This window comes from Lygodium microphyllum, chromosome 14 (genome assembly GCF_053477565.2).
Source record: "Lygodium microphyllum isolate KBCC chromosome 14, Lygodium_microphyllum_v1.1.10, whole genome shotgun sequence".
NCBI lineage: Eukaryota > Viridiplantae > Streptophyta > Polypodiopsida > Schizaeales > Lygodiaceae > Lygodium > Lygodium microphyllum.
The window spans coordinates 60,489,670-60,511,684 of NC_141148.1; the positions used below are offsets into that span (position 1 = coordinate 60,489,670).

General features: G+C 40.1%; 1 protein-coding gene across 1 annotated transcript; it reads left to right on the forward strand.

The window, feature by feature from the left end:
• The first annotated feature begins 234 nt into the window (after positions 1-234).
• On the forward strand, positions 235-10,264 carry LOC148025639 (uncharacterized). The gene is made up of 5 exons (XM_087692000.1): positions 235-547; positions 665-801; positions 879-962; positions 9,713-9,953; positions 10,071-10,264. Exons 1-5 carry the CDS (start codon positions 235-237, stop codon positions 10,262-10,264), a joined length of 969 nt encoding a protein of 322 aa, XP_087548126.1.
• Positions 10,265-22,015: the final 11,751 nt, after the last annotated feature.

Here is a 22,015-nt window from a genome sequence, read left to right on the forward strand (position 1 = left end):
CCAAAAGTTGTGTGTGTGATTTGATACTTTGTACATACTTAGTTGTTGTGTTTACATTTATTTTCTGCGTATGAGTATAGTGAGGAGGAGTTGGAGGCATAGTGGTGAGCATGATGAGATGCTTTCAGCCTATGTTGAGCAAGGTCAAGTGGAAAGCAGTTTATCGTGCTACAAACAAATGCAAGAAGAAGGTTGTATTCCTTGCAAGGAAATATTTGTCATTAGCCTTCAGGCATGCATAGTAGTAATAGAGAAGATGACATTACTAGAAATTGGACAAGCAAAGGTGACACAAATGCATTGAAGGGTGTGTTGGATGATGAGGCTTCACCAAATGCAGCTGATTATGATAACAGAGCTGCATTACATCTTGCCGCTAGTGAGGGACATTGCTCAATAGTGGAATTGCTACTTCAGTATAATGCTCTTGTCAATCCTGTTGACCGTTGGAACAGAACTCCATTGGCAGATGCACGGAAGTATGGATTTACTGAAATTTGTGAAATAGTTGAAGCACATGGTGCAAAAGAGGAGGTACCTTCTCCAGGCATTGGTTCAAAGCATGATACGCTTGTCCCAAAGAAGGTTGAGGATAAGCCAGTTTCAAAGTAAACGAATGTGTGTCCTGACTATACTTTTAATCTGCTATATTGTGCGAGCAAAGGTGATGTATATGGAATTGCTAAAGTGCTAAGACAGGGAGCTTCCCCAAATGCCATGGATTATGACCAGCGGACTACTCTACATCTTACTGTCAGTGAAGGGCATATTAAGGTGGTTGAAGTTTTACTGAGTAATAAGGCATCCGTCAATCCAACGGACCGTTGGGGTAGAACAAGTGTTATGAAAAATGGCTGATGCAACACTTCAACTTATAGATCACACATATCAGCTTCTTTATTTTGCGAGCATTACGGTATGCACGGGAAGTTGAAAAGGTGGAGGCCGCTTTTCTGCGTGTGGTATGCTATGAAAAGGAAGAGTGGCTAAAAAAAGGGGCGGCTTTTCCTCGGAATTCTGCGACTGGGACCATGGGTGCTTTTCTGGTTCTGCGAGGGAAGCCAATTTGGGGAAAAAAAAACGCAGAAGCAAGGGGATGACAAAAACAGGGAGAAGAGGGGAGGAGCATAAGGTGGCTTTTTGGGGAACTTGCTTGGCTCCTGTGGATAAGAGGAAGATCGAATTTGTGGAGGAGAAGGAGATCGAATGCTGGGAAGGAGCGATATTGTAGTCTGCGATGATCGACATGGTTTATGAGGGAGTGAAGGTTTGCAAATACGCTGTGCAAGGAAGACGGAAGATGAAAATTCGAGTGTGTGGAAGGGAAGGATGGTCGTCTGGTCTGGAAGGGTGCTAGCTCTGCATTCAGAGTAACAGAGGAGGAAGGACTTAACATGTGGAAGAGTCTGAGGACGCAGCGAAGCTGAAGAAAGAGAATGGGCTTTAAAGATGATTGAACACACAAAGAAGCTCGTGGAAGATCGGTTTCACCTGAGGCTTGCGCTGTCTGCACTGGGGGCATATACACAGCAAGCTCTCTTTTTGATGTCGTCATCATTGTTACCACCGTCACGGTCCTAGTCATCGTATTCAATCTGAGGCAGCCGTCATAGCCAGGAGCTTAAACAATATTTTCCCCTCTTCGGTTCGTCCAATCGACAGAAGAAGCGACGACTTCCCATCAGTCATCCATTTTGGAAAAAGGAGAGTTGAATCATCATCCTCCATCGTCAGAAAGGCAGGAGCTTCTTCTGCTCATCTCTGCAGAATCCGATCTGCATTGAGCTGGCGAATCTGATCTGCATCGCACATCCGAGTTTTGTCGATGATGTCTCTATCACTGTGATGTTTCTCGTAGCTTGCCAATCCTGGCATGGATTGAAGCTTGTTAAGGTGCAAGAGATTAATCAATTGGGTCTCCGTATCAAGTTCCAATGAAAGAGATACCTCAGGCTTTGACTTAGGAGCTCCGTCAATTTGTCATCAGCTTGAGCGAAAGTATGCCTAATGCTCAGAAATTCATCATCCATGTGCTTGATGATAGCCGCCTCTTCGTTCAACCCCATGTTGTGGACATGATCCAGAAGAAGATTCATGAATTTTGAGAATAGTGCACCTTCAAAAAGCCCATGTGAGGCACATGGTTACAGATTTTAATAACACATAAAGTCACTTACAGGGGCAGCATAAGAGAATTGGGTTTACATCGCAGTTGCTAAAGCAGCGGAATGTGCTTAAGAAGATGTTGGTGATGAAAGGCTAAGTAGTGGAGGACTTGAATAGCAGTAAAGCAGAAGCATCTTTAACATTTACAACAACAGTCACTGTTATAGCTACTATAAAATCTTCAAATCTCTTAAAATGAAGTATTTCAACATCAATAGTTTTATCTTCAGTTCTTTTGTTCTCAAAGAATCATCCCACATTTGGAGATCTCTATAGATAGTTGGCTTAAGCACATATGCTAGAGCATACATTGAATCCAGTTGTAAAACTCTATCAAAGCTTGATACTCCACATTCCTATGAAACTTTCAACCTGCAACAGAGATCTCAGACTTTCAGATTCTGAATTATGATCTGTAAACCACGAGCCATTATCAACATGGCAATGAAAATGCATGTTATTCAAGTTTGATCTGATCACAATTCTATATGGTGAAGAATTACGTATTTTGGAAGATCTATGACAGAGTTTTAACTGTACAAGAGCTGTGTATATCTATCCAAGATTACACTAGATCTAGATGGCTGCCACAAAAATTTTATCTATTCAAGAGAATTGCAAATTATATGACATGAGTATTGGTCAAGTTGTTTATTGGAAATGCTCTCATTCAGATGTAACTGGATATTTGTCACATACTATTTAAAATTGAGCTTTCAAATGGAATTTGATCTCGCTTGATTGATCTTCTATCTTGAAATTAATCAAGGTCCTCTGTGGATGCGATATTGCTTTCACAAACCCTTCGACATCTTTGGTGAACCCGACGTGAGAGCGTCGCAAAAATTTCAAGATGGGAGATACTTCAGCCTCTATTTCAGCCTCTTCTACAATTCCAGCTGCGTCTACTTCAGCTCCATCGATGACTGCTGCATCAAGTACTTCAAGAGAGGATCTAAAGCAGATTTTGTAGAATATGTCCATGTATATACAGCTCCAAAATCAGCAGACACAATTGTATATGCAGCAGCAACAACAATTGCATCAACAGCAGTTGTCTCAGCAAAGGCAACTCTATTCGGAGCAGGAGAATGCAAACAGCGCGACTAAGGCTATTGAAGTAGTTGAGAATGAGAAGAAGCTATTTGACGACCGTAATGTTTTAGCATATTTGAAGACATATGAGATCAAGATGGGGTTTTTTGGAGTTCCAACTGGACTTATGAGTAAGTACTTCCTTCGTCTTGTCACACTCGCTTTGAGGGCAAAAGTGACTGATCTTTTTATTCAAAATACACATTGGCAAGATTTTAAGAAGGCCTTGAAAGAAGAATATTTCCTTGAGGACTTTGGTATGGCTACTCGACGGTCATTCCGAGAGTGGGTCTACATGCCAAACAAAGGTCTAGCTGCTTTAGAGTTGATTCGAGAATTTGAAGAGAGGTATAGTCATCTTGATGCCATTGAACAAAGAGCATTGGATGTTGAAAAAGTTGAGCTTTTCTTGCAAGCTGCAGATCCTGCTCTTCAGGAAGAGTTGGGTGAGCTTCTTGAGGATCGCACGAAGCCTATGGGTCTTAAAACGGATTGGCAGGATGCTCAGGATGCAGTCTCAACTTTGACCAAGAGAAGGATATGGAAGACTCGCCTACAGAATGGTTCCATGATACCTACACCATCATCAGCTCCTATGCCTGCTTCTATCCCTGTTATTTCTTCTCCTTCTCAGCCAGTTTCATGGCCTATGCCAGTGCCTACTGTTTCCACTCCACCTATTCCTCCTGTTCCATGACCGATGCCTACACCTTCTGCTCCAAAACCATCCACTCCATCGGTGCCTACCTCTCTTGATGACATAATTAAAGGCATAACAGATTCGACACTGGAGTCAGTCAAAGCGGAGTTGGTGGAAAAGTTGAAAGAGCAGTTTTCTTCGACTGCGCCTACTACTTCTTCTAGTGCTCCTACTGCACCTAGGAGTGCTCCTAGTGCACCTAGGAGAGATCGGAGATGTATTTGGTGTGATAGTACGGACCATCAGCATTGCAGGGATTGTGAATCTTTTCAAGATGCAAAGAGGAAGAATTTGGTATATTGGGGGCAAGATGGTAAGATTTGGTTGACTGAGACAGGAGCTCCACTTGCTACCAACTTTGGTAAAGGTGGAATGAAGAAGTTAGTGGATGACATGGTTGCGCGTACTTCTTATGTGACAGCTAGAGGTGATGCTTCTGCATATGGAGTCCAGATTGAGAAGGGATCAGAGACTCAGTCAGCACTATGGACTTATGCTATGGAGACTGCAAACAAGGGCAAAATTCAGCAAACTGTTTTGACTAGTGCAGGCTCTAGCATCAGATCAGAGACAGGTTGGGATTCGCCTGTTGATAGGTACTCTATTTATGCTTATTTGGCTAAGTCTCAGGGTGTAGATGTACTTGTTGAGGAGAAGCATAAGAGGGATGAAGAAAATCCAAGTGCAACTAAGAAGACTAGAGGGGGTGAGTTTGTTACTCCATCTACTGCAAGACCGTCTTCAAGACCAGGGCCAGATCGACATATGGAAGATGCTCAAAAGAGAGAAAAGAGGCAAGAGCCTAGAGAGAGAAAGCAGCCAGGGTTTAGATTGATGTCCGATATTGAGACATCTACAGACATGAAGAAAATCTTTAATGACAAGATACTTGGCAGTGAGGTGACTTTCACTATCTCTGAGATTTTGGGCATCTCGAAAAGAGAGTTTCAGGAGGTTTTGAAGAGGAAAAGACATGCATTGTCTACCATTGATACACAGGGAGTTTTGATTGGGGAGTTGGATGAGGATGAGGATGAGGTTATGGATGAGAATGCTTCTGTTTTTCCGCAGGTAGAGAAGAGGGTTCAGCCTATGCATTATGCTGAAATTTATGAGCCTATCTTGATACCGCGTAGTCACTTTTCGCGGAGCCATTGGGCTAGGGCAACTACAGAGACGATGGTAAAGATTGGAGAGAAACAGGTGCCTTATGTTGCATTGGTGGATCATGGTTCAGAGATTAATCTCATAGTTCGTGGAGTTTATGAGAATAACAGATGGCCTATGGATGTAGAGCATGGGTGGCGTATGAGAACCGCCAATAACACTACAGGTGATTTGTATGCTGCCTGTCCTAGTGTCAGGGTTTCTATTGGTAATGTAGAGGAGGATTTTCATTTCTTTGTGCAGGATTCATGCTCTTATCCTATAATTCTTGGACATCCATTCATCACAGAGATGCGCATGGAAACAAAGGTAATGGATGATGGTTCTGCTTATGCACGGATTCGCAGTAAAGATGGTATGAGAGCAGTTCAGTTTATGACTGTGTGTGTGAACCATGTTAGAAACAGGGATACTCTCAGAGATGCACCTTTGCCCACTGTGAGGGATTCCGGTTTTCATTAGGTACCGCCGTTTCGCGAGACGACGGTGGTATAGAGCAGAGGAGATTGGAGTTCTCGCCTCCTGGCAGCGGTGTTTTCTCCTCCGGTTTTGTTGGGATTTCAGCAAACAGTTCAATGAGCTATCAGAAGACTTCTAGGTTGCCTAGAGCTGCCAGGCAGTATATATGCAAGAAGGAGAAAAAATTTAAAAATACAGGAATTTTGGAGGATGATGAGCACATAGATGGGATGTATGACAGTATGATTTGTGCAGATACAATGGAAGAGATAAAAGATATGCTGAAAACTGATATGCAGAGTTGTCATAGTATTGTATTAGTGTAGTCCCTGGACATGTTTCATGAAATTGTAGATTTTGTGTCACATATTGAGTTAGAGGCTGAGGTAACTCAGCAAAGAGTGTTGAGTGCTGAAGAAATTCAGCAAACAGAGTTTCCAGCTGGTTATGATCAGCTTTCAGAGACACAGAGGGCTGAAAACTTTCAGCCAACAGAGTTTACTGCTGAAATATTTCAGCATCCAGAGTTTAGGACTGTTTCTATGCAGTCCATAGAGCAGAGAGCTGAGGATATTCAGCCATTGGAGTGCAAAATTGCTAATTTACAGCAAGATTTGAGTAATGCAGAGGATCACAATGAAGCCAGGGTTGACACGAAATACAAAACTGTGGATAAGAAGGTGAAGCCGGTTGTTGTACTGCTTCCACCTGACAGTGATCAACAAATAGAGAGGGCTGCTAAACAGTCAATTTTGAGGAATCCGGAGCATATTGGTCATAAATTTTCAGCAGAGACTCTTGCTGAATTGAAAATTACAAATGATGATTTTTTGTTACCCATAGAGAAATAATGCTTTCAGGAGATGCTTGAGCGACATGGAAGGGGATTTGCTTTTTTTCCACATGAGATTGGATGTGTGAATCCTGATATTGTTGCTCCTATGGTCATTTTTACTATTCCTCATATCCCATGGAATCTCCGACCTATTCTAGTGCCTAAAGCACACTTGCCAAAGCTGATTGATTTATTGAATGAGAAAATCAGGATGGGAATTCTTGAGCCTTCATCTGCACCATACTCAAACAGGTGGTTTACAGTTCCAAAGAAGAATGGTACTCTCCGATTTATACAGGACATGCAGCCAATAAACAGAGTTACTATCAGGAATGTTGGTATAGGTACAGTTGTGGATGAGTTTGCAAAGGCATTTGCTGGACGTGCCATCTATTCTTTAGGTGATTTGTATTCAGGATATGATCAGTTTCAGCTGGCTTTGGAAAGCAGGGACATAACCACCATGAGAACTCCTATTGGGCTTGTCAGAATGTGTACCTTGCCTCAAGGTGCCACTAATTCTGTTGCACATATGATGAATGCCATGCATAAGGTCCTTCGTGATTATATACCTCAGCTTACCATTCCTTTCTTGGATGATGTGCCCATTAAGGGGTGTGCAGAAGAAGAGAAAAATGAGACTCTAAATGAGCAAGGATGCAGATACTTTGTGGCTGATCATATTTCAGCATGTGAGAAGATTTTGGCCAGGTTAGAAGAAGCGAACTTGAGACTTTCAGGACAAAAATTTGCTTTTGGAGTGAATGAGGTTGTCATTGTTGGACATATGTGTGGGTATTATGGCAGGAAACCCTCACCTGATAAGGTGAATGCTATAGGCAAGATTGCGGAGTATTGTTCTACCACTTCAGAGGTACGGAGATTCATTAGAGCTTGTGTGTTTTATATGATTTGGATACCTCATTTTGCACAACTGAAGAAGTTATTGCAGAATGCTCCTACTCTCAGGAAAGCGGATTATAATTGTGAAAGGCCTATTGTATTGATAGTTGACACTAGTCCAATTGGCATAGGTTGGGCTGTGGGTCAAGATGATGCAGATGGAAATAGGTATACTATTCGGTTTGGGGCGAAAATCCTAAACGAGAGACAGAGGAGATATCCGCAAATCAAGAGGGAGTTACTGGGGATTGTTAAGGCTCTCAAATGTGACAAGGAGTACTTTATTGGAGCTTCAGTTGTGGTAGAGACAGATTGCTTGCCATTGATTGGTATGATCACGAGTTGCTCTACTCCGGATATAGCTATGCTGAGATGGATTGCATACATCAAGTCATTAAATCCGGAATTTAAACACATAGCAGGGAAGGATAATCCAGTGGCAGATATGTTGTCTAGAGCCAGATATGATGATGAGGAGACTCTACTTGCAGAAGAGGATGATGCAGAAATTTTAGCCACTATGGTTGATCATGTTTGTCATGTCTATGATATTGTGGCTTTTATAGAAGAACTCTATGTTGGAGATTGGTTGCAGATTGGCAGGTACCTTAGTACACTAAGCAAAAGAGATGAATGGACAGATGAAGAGTTCAAGAAGATCAGAAGGAAAGCCTATGGTTATTTTCTCAAGGACGGATTTCTTTGGAAGCATCCGAAGAAAAGAGGTGGATTACCTTTGCGGGTTGTCTGCGATAGAGAAACACAGTTACAGGTGATGAGGGAGTTTCATGAGAGTCCTTGGGCTGGTCATAGAGGAGTGTGGGCTACTTATGAGAAAATCAAGGAGAAATATTGGTGGAAAGGCATGTATAGAGATGTTTCTCACTTTGTTGAGACTTGCAGAGACTGCCAGATGTATTCGGTAGTGCGTCATCGAGATGAGCTTCATCCGACCTATCCGCTATGCATTCATTATAAGTGGGTAGTTGATTTGGTTACTATGCCTATGGGTCTATGGCAGATGAGGTATATTGTTTTGGTTAGAGAGGATCTTACCAATCATGTTGAGGGAAGATCTTTGAGAACGAAGACCACTAGTGCAGTGTGCAAGTTCTTATTGGATGAAATTTTCTGTAGGTATGGTTGTGTGGGTAAGATCACTGCGGATCGTGGTGAATTGGATGCAGATGAAGCTAGGGAGTTTTTCTCTCAGCTAGGAATCAAATTGGCTCTAACTACAGCATATAATCCAGAGGGAAATGGGAAGAGTGAAAGAGGGCATCCGCCGATAGTGAAAGCATTAGCCAAAGCATGCAGAGGACAGATTGGAGAATGGCCGAGACTTCTACCATTTGCTTTGTGGGCTGATCGTACGACTCATAGTGTTACCATAGGATATATGCCTGCAGAGTTGATGTATAGTCAGAAACCTGTTATGCCGACTGAGACTTCTGCTTTGACTTGGTCAGTTTTACCTTCGCAAGAGGATTTGACGAGAGAGGAGCTCTTAGCTCTTCAGATTCGACAGTTGGAGAGGAGACCTGAGGATATTCAGCTAGCTATTGACAGGTTGAAGGTTGCTAGACTAAGGAATAAGGACAGGTTTGATAGCAGGCATCGCTTGCGGCCTAGAGCAATAGAAGAGGGAGATTGGGTATTGATCTTTGATAGCAGCCTTGAAAATCAGCATACTGCACTTCAGAAGATGGTGAAAAGATGGTTTGGGCCATACATAGTTAGACATGTCTTTGATAATGCAACATATGAGTTGACAGAATTGGATGGAACAGTGCTTAGAGTGCCTATTGCAAGAAAAAGGATCAAGATTTTCAAGAAAAGAGATGATGAAGATTATGCATTGGAAGAATTTGCAAGAGAAGAGCAACAAGAAGAAACTCCAATAGAAGAGATAGATGATATGACAGATAATCTTGTTGATATACCGGAAATGCATAATGAAGAGATTGATCTGTTTGTGGATCTTGATGATAACGATCATGGGTAGTTGGCCCATCCGGAGGATGCGCAGGATTAGAGGGGGTGGATGTCGTATTGCTACGCATTCGAGGTGTGAAAACCACCCAAAAGTTGTGTGTGTGATTTGATACTTTGTACATACTTAGTTGTTGTGTTTACATTTATTTTCTGCATATGAGTATAGTGAGGAGGAGTTGGAGGCATAGTGGTGAGCATGATGAGATGCTTTCAGCCTATGTTGAGCAAGGTCAAGTGGAAAGCAGTTTATCGTGCTACAAACAAATGCAAGAAGAAGGTTGTATTCCTTGCAAGGCAATATTTGTCATTAGCCTTCAGGCATGCATAGTAGTAATAGAGAAGATGACATTACTAGAAATTGGACAAGCAAAGGTGACACAAATGCATTGAAGGGTCTGTTGGATGATGGGGCTTCACCAAATGCAGCTGATTATGATAACAGAACTGCATTACATCTTGCCGCTAGTGAGGGACATTGCTCAATAGTGGAGTTGGTACTTCAGTATAATGCTCTTGTCAATCCTGTTGACCGTTGGAACAGAACTCCATTGGTAGATGCACGGAAGTATGGATTTACTGAAATTTGTGAAATAGTTGAAGCACATGGTGCAAAAGAGGAGGTACCTTCTCCAGGCATTGGTTCAAAGCATGATACGCTTATCCCAAAGAAGGGTGAGGATAAGCCAGTTTCAAAGTAAACGAATGTGTGTCCTGACTATACTTTTAATCTGCTATATTGTGCGAGCAAAGGTGATGTATATGGAATTGCTAAAGTGCTAAGACAGGGAGCTTCCCCAAATGCCATGGATTATGACCAGCGGACTGCTCTACATCTTGCTGTCAGTGAAGGGCATATTAAGGTGGTTGAAGTTTTACTGAGTAATAAGGCATCTGTCAATCCAACGGACCGTTGGGGTAGAACAAGTGTTATGCAAAATGGCTGATGCAACACTTCAACTTATAGATCACACATATCGGCTTCTTTATTTTGCGAGCATTACGGTATGCACGGGAAGTTGAAAAGGTGGAGGCCACTTTTCTGTGTGTGGTATGCTATGAAAAGGAAGAGTGGCTAAAAAAAGGGGCGGATTTTCCTCGGAATTCTGCGACTGGGACCATGGGTGCTTTTCTGGTTCTGCGAGGGAAGCCAATTTGGGGAAAAAAAAACGTAGAAGCAAGGGGATGATAAAAACAGGGAGAAGAGGGGAGGAGCATAAGGTGGCTTTTTGGGGAACTTGCTTGGTTCCTGTGGATAAGAGGAAGATCGCATTTGTGGAGGAGAAGGAGATTGAATGCTGGGAAGGAGCGATATTGTAGTTTTTTGAAGATCATGAACCTCAACTTCGGATTGTCCTTGAGACAATGAGGTCTCATAAGCTGTATGTAAAAATGAAGAAGTGTGTATTCTTCAAGCGTCAAATTGAATATCTGGGATTCATAGTATCATCAGAGGGAATATCAGTAGACCCAGCCAAAGTTAGAGATGTGCTTGAATGGCCAATACCAGTATCTGTCAAAGAAATACATAGCTTTCTTGGATTGACAGGATGATATAGGGGATTCATACGCCTTTGTCTTTGCCTTACAGGTTTGGCATCCGGCTCTAGGTGAATGTGATATTGGCATAGTGTGGGATCAATCCCCTTTAGGTCCTTATATGACCAAGCGAACACATCTAAGTTCTCTTTGAGTAGGTCTCACAGGACTACTAGTTCTTGTTCTAGAAGATTGAGGCCCACTTTTAGGTGACGTTCGGTACCTTCAGTATTCAAGAACGTTACTTGCCTTTCACCTTCCACTTCGCGGATAGATGTCCCACGGATTGCTTCTGGGTAGAGGTCTGACTCTTTCAAGAGAGTACTATCCTCATCTGATGTTCCACTAGAACTAGTGTCCTCCTTTTGAACAGATGACTCATTCGTCTGTTGAGGTTTCTTGAAGGGTATCAGAGATTTTTTTACTTCTGTTTGAGTGGTGACCTCTTCAATACTTAAATATTCATCTTCAGAGGATGCGTCCTAGAATGTCACATAGCACGGACCTTCTAGAAGTCGTGGCTTTGAGGGCTTTGGATTCTGTTGGCAAGGGACATCATCATCATCTTTTCTCTGGACCAAACGGTCAAGGCGATAGGAGCCACTGATGAACTTAATTTTTATGCTTTTAATCCATTGCTTATACAGATTCTGCATACTTTGTGGTCCATTGGCCAACCCAAATGAAACCATGGTTATTCCATCCAACACCTTGAGATCTTCGGCCTCTGAGGTCTCTGTAGAGACATCAACACGATCATCCACTATCAGAGGAAATTCTTCATCTACACTTTCATGACCTGCTTCATTTTCTTCCTATCATTTTCATCCTCTTCCTTTGGAGGCTCTATCTTTGCTTCTGTAGAGGCTCTGTAAGAGAAGAACAAATCTTCTACCTCTGCATCTGCTTCTACTTCTGTCACAGCTTCTGACTCTGCTTCTGGCTCTGGCTCTGTATTTGTTACTGTCTTTGTATTCGCTTTGTCTCTATTTTGTCTCTACTCTGTATCTGCTCTGTATCTGTACTATCTCTTCTCTGTAACTACACTATCTCTGCTTTGTCTCTGCGACTGTCATGTAACAAGGAGAATAATATATCCATGCTTCTATTTCACTGTCAGAGGTGATTTTAGAAGTTAATTCTAGTTGAGACATGAGATATTCTCCCATGGACAAGGATTTTACTTCCATTGGTAGTTGGCTTACAATGCCCACTGTTAGAGACTGTGCCTCTGTTTTCTTAGCAAACATCTGCTTTAGAGCCTCTTTGTCTCCTAATGTACCATCTGTTATCTCGTTGGAGGAATCAGTTATGACTTCAATGGATGTGGATCCATTGCCTTTTTGCAATCCATGCAGCTTCAACACCACTCTCTTGGGTTCTTTGCCTAGAGTTAGGGTTTCTTTGAACCAGTTCGTCCTGGCTCTTGCTTCAAAAAGCCAAGGTCTTCCCAACAGTAGAGGGTATGAGGTCACATAAGAATTTGGTTTGACCACCAAATATGTCAGCCAATAGTCTCTTCTTGCAAGGGTTTTTTTTACGTATGGGAGGATGCCCAATGGTTTGATTCTGCTTTGGTCTGCCAACCTTATAAGCCACTATGTAGGTTGAATTCCTTGCAACCCTAAGTCCTTCATTGTTACATCCATCATTATGTTAACTAATGAGCCTCCATTTAATCAATGCATCTGAAATAAAGCATCCTTCTATCTATACACTAATCTCAGGGGTTCTAGGATCTAGGAACTACTTCCTTTACAAGCTCCGGGGCTTTAGTGGTCTTGATCACTGTTGAAGGAGCGATCCTTAGTCCATGTCTTCTTGTTAATATGCTTTTGAATTTCTTTCGGCAGCTGGGACATAGCATCAGCAACTGTCGGAATGTTAAGTTTGGTTTAAAAGTGTCTAGGTCTTTTATCAAGTCATAATCTTTGATAGGATCCACATGCTTCTCTAGCCTGCTGGGGAATGGGGCTATACCCATTTTCATCTTTCCTTTTTCTTCTAGTAATTGCAGCATCGACACTTCTTCTGTTTCTCGAGGTGCTTCTGTATCATCTATCTTCTGGACCTCTGGTCATGTTTCTGGACTGTCTCTGTAACTCTCTGTGGCACAGCAATGCTCTGTACTACATTGTTCTATTCTGTATTGCTCTGTCCCTCTGTGGATAGGTTGAACTTCACAGTCTTTGTAGGAGAATTATTTTTGTTCTGAACAACTAGTTCCTTCTTCTTGCTGCGCGTAAAAGTAGCAACTTCCAACTCTATCAAATTGGAGGTAGGCTCTTGTACCTTCTGTTGGCTATCAATGGCATTGGCCTTTACAAGGGCCGGACTTGGACAGTCCTTTGTAGTGTGGCCTTCTCCTTTGCATCAGCTGCATAAGGGCTTGTAATCCATAGATCGTCTAGGGTTTGGACAATTTGGGAAGATATGACCCTTTTCTCCACACCTATAACATTCCACCTTTGATCTCTGACCACCGACAGACTCTCATCCTCTGTAACTTTGAAAGGAAAACCTCCTTGGACCAAAATTAGGACCACATTCCCGAGGCTTTGGTCTAATATCATGTGTTGTCATTTTGGATTCTAGCACGTTGAATCTTGCATTTTCATCCTTGTGTCTTTGTTCGTGCATCTCTTTTAGAGAGTAAATATCCTCTATATGGTTCTTCCGCAAACAATAAGAATACAAGGCCCCATGAATGGTTGGTTTTCGGGTACATTCAGTGGTGGCTAAATGTCCCGCTTGATGACACTTTCCGCACCATGTATTAGAGCACATCACATCTCTTTCAGCTCCCGTAGGAGTGGATATATTGGTAGTATTCACCTTCAGCATCTGTAGCTGCTCTGTAATTACATCCAGAAGCTCTTTCTTTATACTTGTAACTATGTTGGATAAGTAGTCCTTCAGTTTTTCACCTCTTGAAGTACTTGTAGTAGAGTTTTGGGAAGCTTCTGTAATTACTGCATACAGTGGTTGGGTCAATCCAGAAGGTCCTCTATTCTGGCTCTGATTTAGAGCTCTTGCTAAGACTTGGGGTTGTTGATTCTAGTTGGTAGGATTCCACTATTGTTGAGTCACCATTGGAGAAACTATTTGAGGCTGCTGTTGATGTGGTTGAATCATTATTTGAGGCACTATCGTCTATGATGACCACAATGGCTAGGTATTTCTCTTATCATCTATACGTTGAGTTCGAAAATATTTGCCTTCACACCAAATAGCATTGAACAATGTGCACTAGTAGTACATTGTTGAGATCATATTAATGATTTAGTTAAAGATGAAACATTTGAAATTATTATATTATATATAACTAAAGATAATTTAATTATAAGTATGTATCACCTTTGATAAGCAACCTCGTGCATATTCCCACTCCTCTTGCGATATATCCATCGCCTCCTTTTTTTTCATCTTCTCCATTTCTTCATGTATCCAATCTATATTAATATGACGTGGAAGCGCACTTAAATGTTCAGGATATGGGACAATACGTCCATGTCTAGCATGAAATGCTTGCCTTTTGCTTACTCTTCTTGCCCTTGCTTCTTTATATAGTGTCACCCGTTTTCTCATTACTTTGTTGTTAAGTACACAAAATACATTTAACTTATGAAGTTCCTCTTTCATTAGCACTTTGCTCCTTCCTTTTCCTTGAGGTATTATAGAGGTCATCCTCAAATCTTCATCATCTTTCCATAGTCGTGGTAAAGAGGGGTCCACTTTAGTAAGATATTCAGAGATTTGTACAAAGGATGATTGCACTAACCAACCCTTAGCCATGCTTCCCTCAGGCCATGCATTTTGCCTTACATAATCTTTTAGGGTTTTCATAAAGCGCTCTAGAAAAAACATCCGCCTTGCATGAACTACCCCACAAATTGCGATCTCATCAATCAGATGTACGAGTAAGTGTACTTGAGTAGTCAAAATGGAGTGAGGAAAAGTTTCCTCCGCCAAAAAAACCACCTCAATGGACAATACTCGAGCCTCTTGCAATGTATTTGGATCAATTTCCTTCAAACTCACAAATCTACCAACATGCAATTGAGAACATGATTAGTTTTGTCCATAAATTCAACCGGGTTTACTATGTGATATACATAATATGTAAACTAAAAAATAAGTATAATGTATACGTACCTCGTGATCTCACCCATCTTGTAAATGATATCATGCACATCTTTCGAAACACAATGGGATATGCTAGTAGGAAGGATGAACTGTATGTAAATATTCATACATTGTTAATTAGTCTACATAGTTACTCCACTAATTAATATATTTATGGCTATGAAAATCCTTATCTGAATCATTTTGTGCCAATCATGAGACTTCAAACCGGATAGTTGCTCCACACCTCTTTTATTTTCTTTATGAAGGCTTCCTTGAGGCATCTCATATATCCTGTGGGAGTTTGAAAGCTACATATCTGTTGCTTTACCATCTTTTCTTCGGTCTTCGAAAACATCCAAGTGCACACGGTAACTCAATCTTTCCTCTGGGTCTTATGCATGGCCAAGCTTGTCTCATATGTCCAATGCTACGTAAATCCTCCCTTACATTGACAGAATCACGAGCCCCGATTAAGTGATCCCATAATGTAGAGGCAACAATATTCTTGAATATATGCATGGGTCCATCTTGAGTTCAGTCCAATATGGGAGATGAGAAAATATAGAGAATCTAAAGCACCAACAATATATTATTTCTCGTTCTCATAATGGAGTGTACTTTAAAGACAAAAAAAAGAAGTAAACTAGTTACCAACTCATGTTGAGTGGAGGATGATCATTGGTGTGTGTCCAAGTGTCCTTCCAATCTTGAATGGTCAGAGATTGTGGAGTTCTTCCATTAGTGGGAGTGCATATTTGGGGTGGTTAATAGGAAGAAAACGATGATGATTGTCATAAATAACCTTCTTCAAGCGTGTCTGTCTAGAAGAAACCAGAGAGGGACCGCAAATTGGACATGCATGATATACTGATGTAGTTAAACCTATAGAAACAAGTGGATTAATGATGACATATATTTGATTAAGGGTAAGAATGAATAAAATAGAATACGCAACTACTTGAACACTCTCCATAGCCTGGAAAATCATGCATGGTCCACAACAACATGCCCTTTAAGGTGAAATCTCTAGAGGACAATGATGCATTCACATCTTGCACCTCAATACCTCTCCATAGCATTTCTAGCTCCTCCATCAAAGAATCTAAGTAAAGGTTCATGTTTTTTACTTTGTGTTTTCCAAGAATAAAAATGCATTTTTTTATTGCCATGGACAGAGGGATATTCTAGCTCACTAATACCACTGGCCATACACTATATGAGGTGCTTTTGATGCCAAATGGATTTACTCCATCTAATCCTAGGCCAATTCTTGAATTTCTGGGCTCTTCTTTGAAAGTAGGCCACAAATTGTCTACGTGTTGCCAAGCTGGTGTGTTTGAATTCTCCACTTTTCATCACTTGAATGGTGACTAGCATACCATGACATGAGTCTCGCAATAGATTCACACTTAAACATAAGTTGAATACGTGGAATAATAAGAAAATATTGCAAAACCTTATGAGGCACATCCATTGATTTCATCTCCTAGTTGTATCATGGTTTACCACAAATAGGACACTATCGTGCAGATGCATGATCCCCACGAAACAAGATGCAATTGTTGACATATGCATGGATTTTAATGTAATCGAGACCTCCAAGAGATGTCAAGAAATGCCTTGCTTGCTCCCTTCTAGTTGGTAATTTATTTCCATTTGGAAGCATTTGTGACAATAACATGCATATATTGTACAAACAGAGTTAACAAACTACGAATATTGTCTAGAAGCATTTATGAAATAATATCAAATGATATATACTTCAATAATGCATTCAAGCTAGCATTACTCCATCCATAAATGGTTTGTAAGTTCAGTATCTCGAGAGATGCACGTAGAATGAAGTATGTGCAACCTTTGTACAATGGAGTTTTCGATGCTATCTGTAGAGCGGATTATCTGTCTCTCTAGTAGCACCCTCCCCCCAACCTCATGGGAAAATAAATCGTGCACAATGTTGTCCAAAATCTCTTTCTCCAAAACTTGATGGGACATTTGAAGAGGGCTGCTATCATCGTCATCAATCTCTACTCTTCTTGAGGACTCTGCCTCCTCGTATCCACGCTTTGCAGCCTCTCGACGCCCTGGAGGGACCATTTGAGGATATGGTACCACATCCTGCTCAATTAAAAAAGGAGGTTTTGTTTAATGGTGAAGACGCAACATAGACCAATAATATTTGTGCAAATAAAGTAGTAAAAATTACTAGGTCTTTTTCTTGGTCCCACTCTCTGTACATGCTGAGGTACGACATTGTGATTCGATGTGCTCGAAAAAAACATCCTAGACAACGATCACACATACATTTGATTTTCCATCATAGCCAAGCATCTCGATTATGAAGACGCAATGTATCGTCCTCACTGGAGGATGTACTGTTTGTTGATTGAGCATGTCCCATACTAGTAGAAGATGACGACATAATTACACCTGAATCATAAGGACATATATGATTTCATTTGGCATATATGTCATATTCCCTAAATATTTTGATACTTACAACATGGAGACAAACATTTTGATATTGAAAGACTAGGAAAGTCACGTTGATTCAAAAACAACCATAAGCTAGCATTTTAATAAGTTTAATTGTAATCGCGTCTATCAGCGCGTGTAATATTTTTTATCTACGCATATAGACAAGCAATTACACACACTTACAGACATACCACGCGAATATAAAATTTTTTTTTTTAAAAATATGGCTTTCTTTTCAAACCAGTGCTTTCCTGCATTTTTTGCGCGTTTTCTACAGTTCGAGTTCGACATCACTAATCATATCTATCTATCACTTCATGAAGACAAGGAAGGAAGGAAAAAAGAGTAAAAAGAGGAGGAAGGAAGAGCCAAAGAGTAAATAACAAAAGCCAAACATCAAGGAAGAGAATAAGAATCAAGCAACCTACCAAGGGAAGGGAGGAGTAGGACAAGGAACTTGCAACCTAGCCGCCACCCATCCAAACAAGCAAAGAAGGTGAGTTCTTCTTCTCTCTCTCAATCTTCTTTGCTTTCTCTTTGTTTGTTTGTCTCTCTCTCTCTCTCTCTCTTTATATGCTTCAAACAATCTATGGATTTTTTTTGTGCATTTTTTATAACAATTTTGAAAAATATGGTCCGACTTTGTGCGTCTTTAGGTACGTATAGCTGATAGTGTAGACGTGTTTTTAGATGCGTATATAGACGTGCTAATAGACATGGGTATAGATGCAGGTGACATGAGTAGTAATGAATTTTTTATTGTTAGATGTGGAATCTTGGATCTTCAAGCACTCATCCTCAGTTGGAATGCATGAACAATACGTTAGCGGAGTTTTCTAGAGGTGTTAGTAGTTTTTTTGGAGGTTTTCTGAACAAGGAGCAATTCATGGGGGAGATGACCAATTATCTTTTGCAATAACAAGAGTGATTACGATGTAAGGATAGACATGATGGAGTAAAAAACTAGACATCACATTTTCACAATTAATTAAGTTTTGACCAAAAACATGAGTACAATTGAAGAAAATACTAAATCCCAAGGTAAGAGAGAGAAATAAGGGAATCAGAAGGATCTTAAGTGTGGAGGAACTACCATATATGTTCCTCTTGCAAACACTTGGCTTTAAAATCAAAATATTGGAGAATCTCACATTGACCAAGGAGCATAGTTAAGTGTAATGACACAAGCATATTTTGAACACTTTGGTCTTTGACTTGTTGCAAGGTTAGAGTTTTTCATTACATTAGCAAATCATGCTAAAGCGAAATGTTTCACAATAGTTTGAGACAATGAAGGGGTGTCTATGAAAACAACATATTATGTTATTGGTGCAAGTTTGGAAGCCTTTTCATTGATTCTAGGATGACCTTGGTTACACAAGGCAAAAGAGGTCCAAACTTAGGAAAAGGACACCATCATGGTCTATGAACATTGAGGGGCATCCAACAAGTTTGACATGGTACACCATCTCATAAAAACGAAGGGTTATTTTTTAAAAACTTAAAGATGAGGAAACATTCAAAGATGAAGGAATTATGGAAAAAAATATGGAAGTGAGAATGAAAGGGAAGAAGAAGAGGCCTTCCAAGTGATAAAAGAAATTGATGAAAATATTGAGATTGGAGAAGATGAGCAACGGAAGCCAAGATAACTCAGAGAGCTTAGGACATAGACAAAACAAAAAGAATTTGATGAAAAAATGCTAAGTTCAAATTTGACCTTGAATGAGAGATGATAGTATCATTCCATTATAAATAAGTATGTAACTGTTTTTATGACTTCTTATCAACAAATAAGAGGTATTAAAAGGGAAGGGCTCAATAGAGGTCAAAGAAGTCAAAAAGTCTACCCTTAACCCTAGACCAAATTACAATGTCAAGAGATGTAGTTGAAAATTTGTTGCATGGAAGGTTCATCCATCCACTAATGAAACATTCAAAATTGATAAGCATGGTAAATATAATGCCAAAGAAGATGTGGGAATGGTGGATTTGTGTAAACTATAAGCCTTTGAAGATAATAGTAAAATAGAACCATTACCCTTTTCCTTTATTGACGATTCAGTTACAGTTTGTGAAATATATAGTCTGTGTGAAGGATATTTGGACTATTATCAAATTTTGCACTGCTCCCGAACATTAAAGAAAGACAACCTTTCGAACACGTTGGCATTTCTTCTCCTACAAAGTTTCACCTTTTTGACTGACCAATGCTCCATCACAAAATCAAAGAAGCGTAAACAAAATGCTTCCTCATTTTCTTGGTAAATCTCTAGGAGATTTCATTGATGATGTTTGTGTGTAGTAAATACCAAGCAACTTATGAAATTCCTGCATAAGGTAAGATATCTTTGTTCCTTTACTACTTTGGACTCTCATTTACTTTATCCAATGCAAATGTTTGAAAAATGCAATCCACTAACTTGGTATTTGGAAGCCAAATAAGTGTATCAATAGGTGAAGGAAAGAATGGGACATGCATCAGCTGTTCAAGCACCTAATTAGGTGAAAGAATTGGATTTGAATTCTTTCATATGAGAATATATTATTGGAGTAGTCATCATGCAATAAGGTATAAAACACAAGTAACTTTTAATCATTTCCTATATAGGAAAAAAAAAATGAAATTTCCTATCAATTCCCTAGTAAAAGATACACAAAAGTAGGGAAAGTAAATCATAGGGAAAATGGAACATTTCCTGCTTGGAGAAACTAGGGAATCCTATGCCTACCACAATCAAGGAAAAGGAAGATACACCAAGGAGATCACTGAGGAGAAGAGAATGGCTTCTTCTCACATAGTCAATATGGCCTTGATGGTGGCTGACATTATGAGAGTGGTAAAGGAGCCAACAAATTTGGAAGAAGCACTTGCCAATCTAGCATGGAGAGCAACTATCTAAGCTGAGTAGGACAACATAATGAGAAATGATTCTTGGAAGCTAGTGAATCGGCTAGAAAAGAGGAAGATCATTGGTCTAGAAGGTAAAGCACAAAGATAATGGTAGCTTAGAAAAGTAGAAAGCTAGATTAGTTACATAGGAATCTTTATAGGTTGAAGGAATTGATTTTTAAGAATCATTTTCTCCAACTGCTTCAATGACCACTATTCGCATAGTACTTTGCAGTGGCCACTTAGAAGAAGTGGCCAATTTACCAAATGGATATTAAATCAACATTCTTGAAAGGTAACCTCAAGAAGGAGGTGCCTATGGCTTAGTCGCTTAGATTTGAGGTCCCCCTATTTTGAGGAAAATGTTTATAAGTTGAAGAAGGCATTGTATGGGCTAAAACAAACCCCTAGAGCATGATACTAGAGCAGATAGATAAACTCTTTTTATGCTTGAATTTCAAAGATGTGCCTCATATGCTAACTTGTATGGTTATAGGGACGACTAAAAGTCTATAGTGATTCTCTGATATGTGGACGAGCTTCTTATTACAAGTGACTATGAAGATACCATCCATTAGTTTCAAAAGGCTATGAGCTTTGAGTTTGAAATGATAGACTTGAGCTTGTTGCACTATTGTTTGGCGATTCAAGACTGGCAAAATCTTCATCTCTCAAAAGAAGTATGGATGGGAGATCTTAAAAGCATTTGGCATGACTATGTAAGGAGATAGCTACACCTATGGAGGTCAATGTGATTTTATCCATTGAGGATACATTAGCACTAGCAGACATTGGGAGATATACGAGATTGGTTGGCAACCTCATCTACTTGTGTAACACTAGTCCATATATTAGTTTTACTACATGTTCTCAAACGAACCTCGAGAAATTGATTGGAAAGCTAGGGTGTGGGTGCTTAGATACTTGAAGTAAACTCTTCACTATGGTATCACATACAATTGTGGAAGTGCTCTTATGGGAAATTATGACTCAGATTGGAAAAGTGATAGTGATTCCAGGAAATCCAAATCTAGATATTGTTTCTCTTTAGGTTTCAAAATCTTCTCTTAGATCAATAAGAAGAAACCAACTATGGCATTGTCTTCTATTGAAGTAGAGTGCAAGGCATGTTTTTTTCCTACATGTAAAGTAGTATGGTAAATGAGGATCCTATAGCATATGGGAGTATAGAATAAAGATCCAATAGTGCTAAGATGTGACAATCATAGTTGCATTGCCACTGCCAAAAATCCAATTTTTCATACACATATCAAACACATTGAGATTCAATATCACTATATGTAACTTGATTGGGGATGGGATTGTAGAGTTTGTCTACAATCCAATGGAGGAAAATGGAGCATATATGTAACTTGATTGAGGATGGGATATGTAACTTGATTGTAGAGTTTGTCTACTATCCAATGGAGGAAAATGGAGCATATATCTTCACCAAAGCTCTTACGAAGGATCTCCTTTGAATTCATCTTTAGAGACTTGGCGTTGGGCTAAGAATGTAGTTGGACATTGAGGGGAGGTGTTAGATATGATAAATGCCTCACTCTCGTAAGAAGGTGCCACCAATTATCTATGGTGCTCTAAGTTGTAAGGCACCCATTATGATGAGAAGCCATGTGTGAGCATGAACATTAGATGGATC

Excerpts from the sequence above, each read along its gene's own strand:
- LOC148025639 (XM_087692000.1), top strand. The coding sequence starts at position 235 with ATGCATAGTAGTAATAGAGAAGATGACATTACTAGAAATTGGACAAGC. Across the intron at positions 548-664 it reads AGAGGAGGTACCTTCTCCAG|GTGATGTATATGGAATTGCT; the intron begins GCATTGGTTCAA and ends GTGCGAGCAAAG. Across the intron at positions 802-878 it reads AAGTTTTACTGAGTAATAAG|ATCACACATATCAGCTTCTT; the intron begins GCATCCGTCAAT and ends TTCAACTTATAG.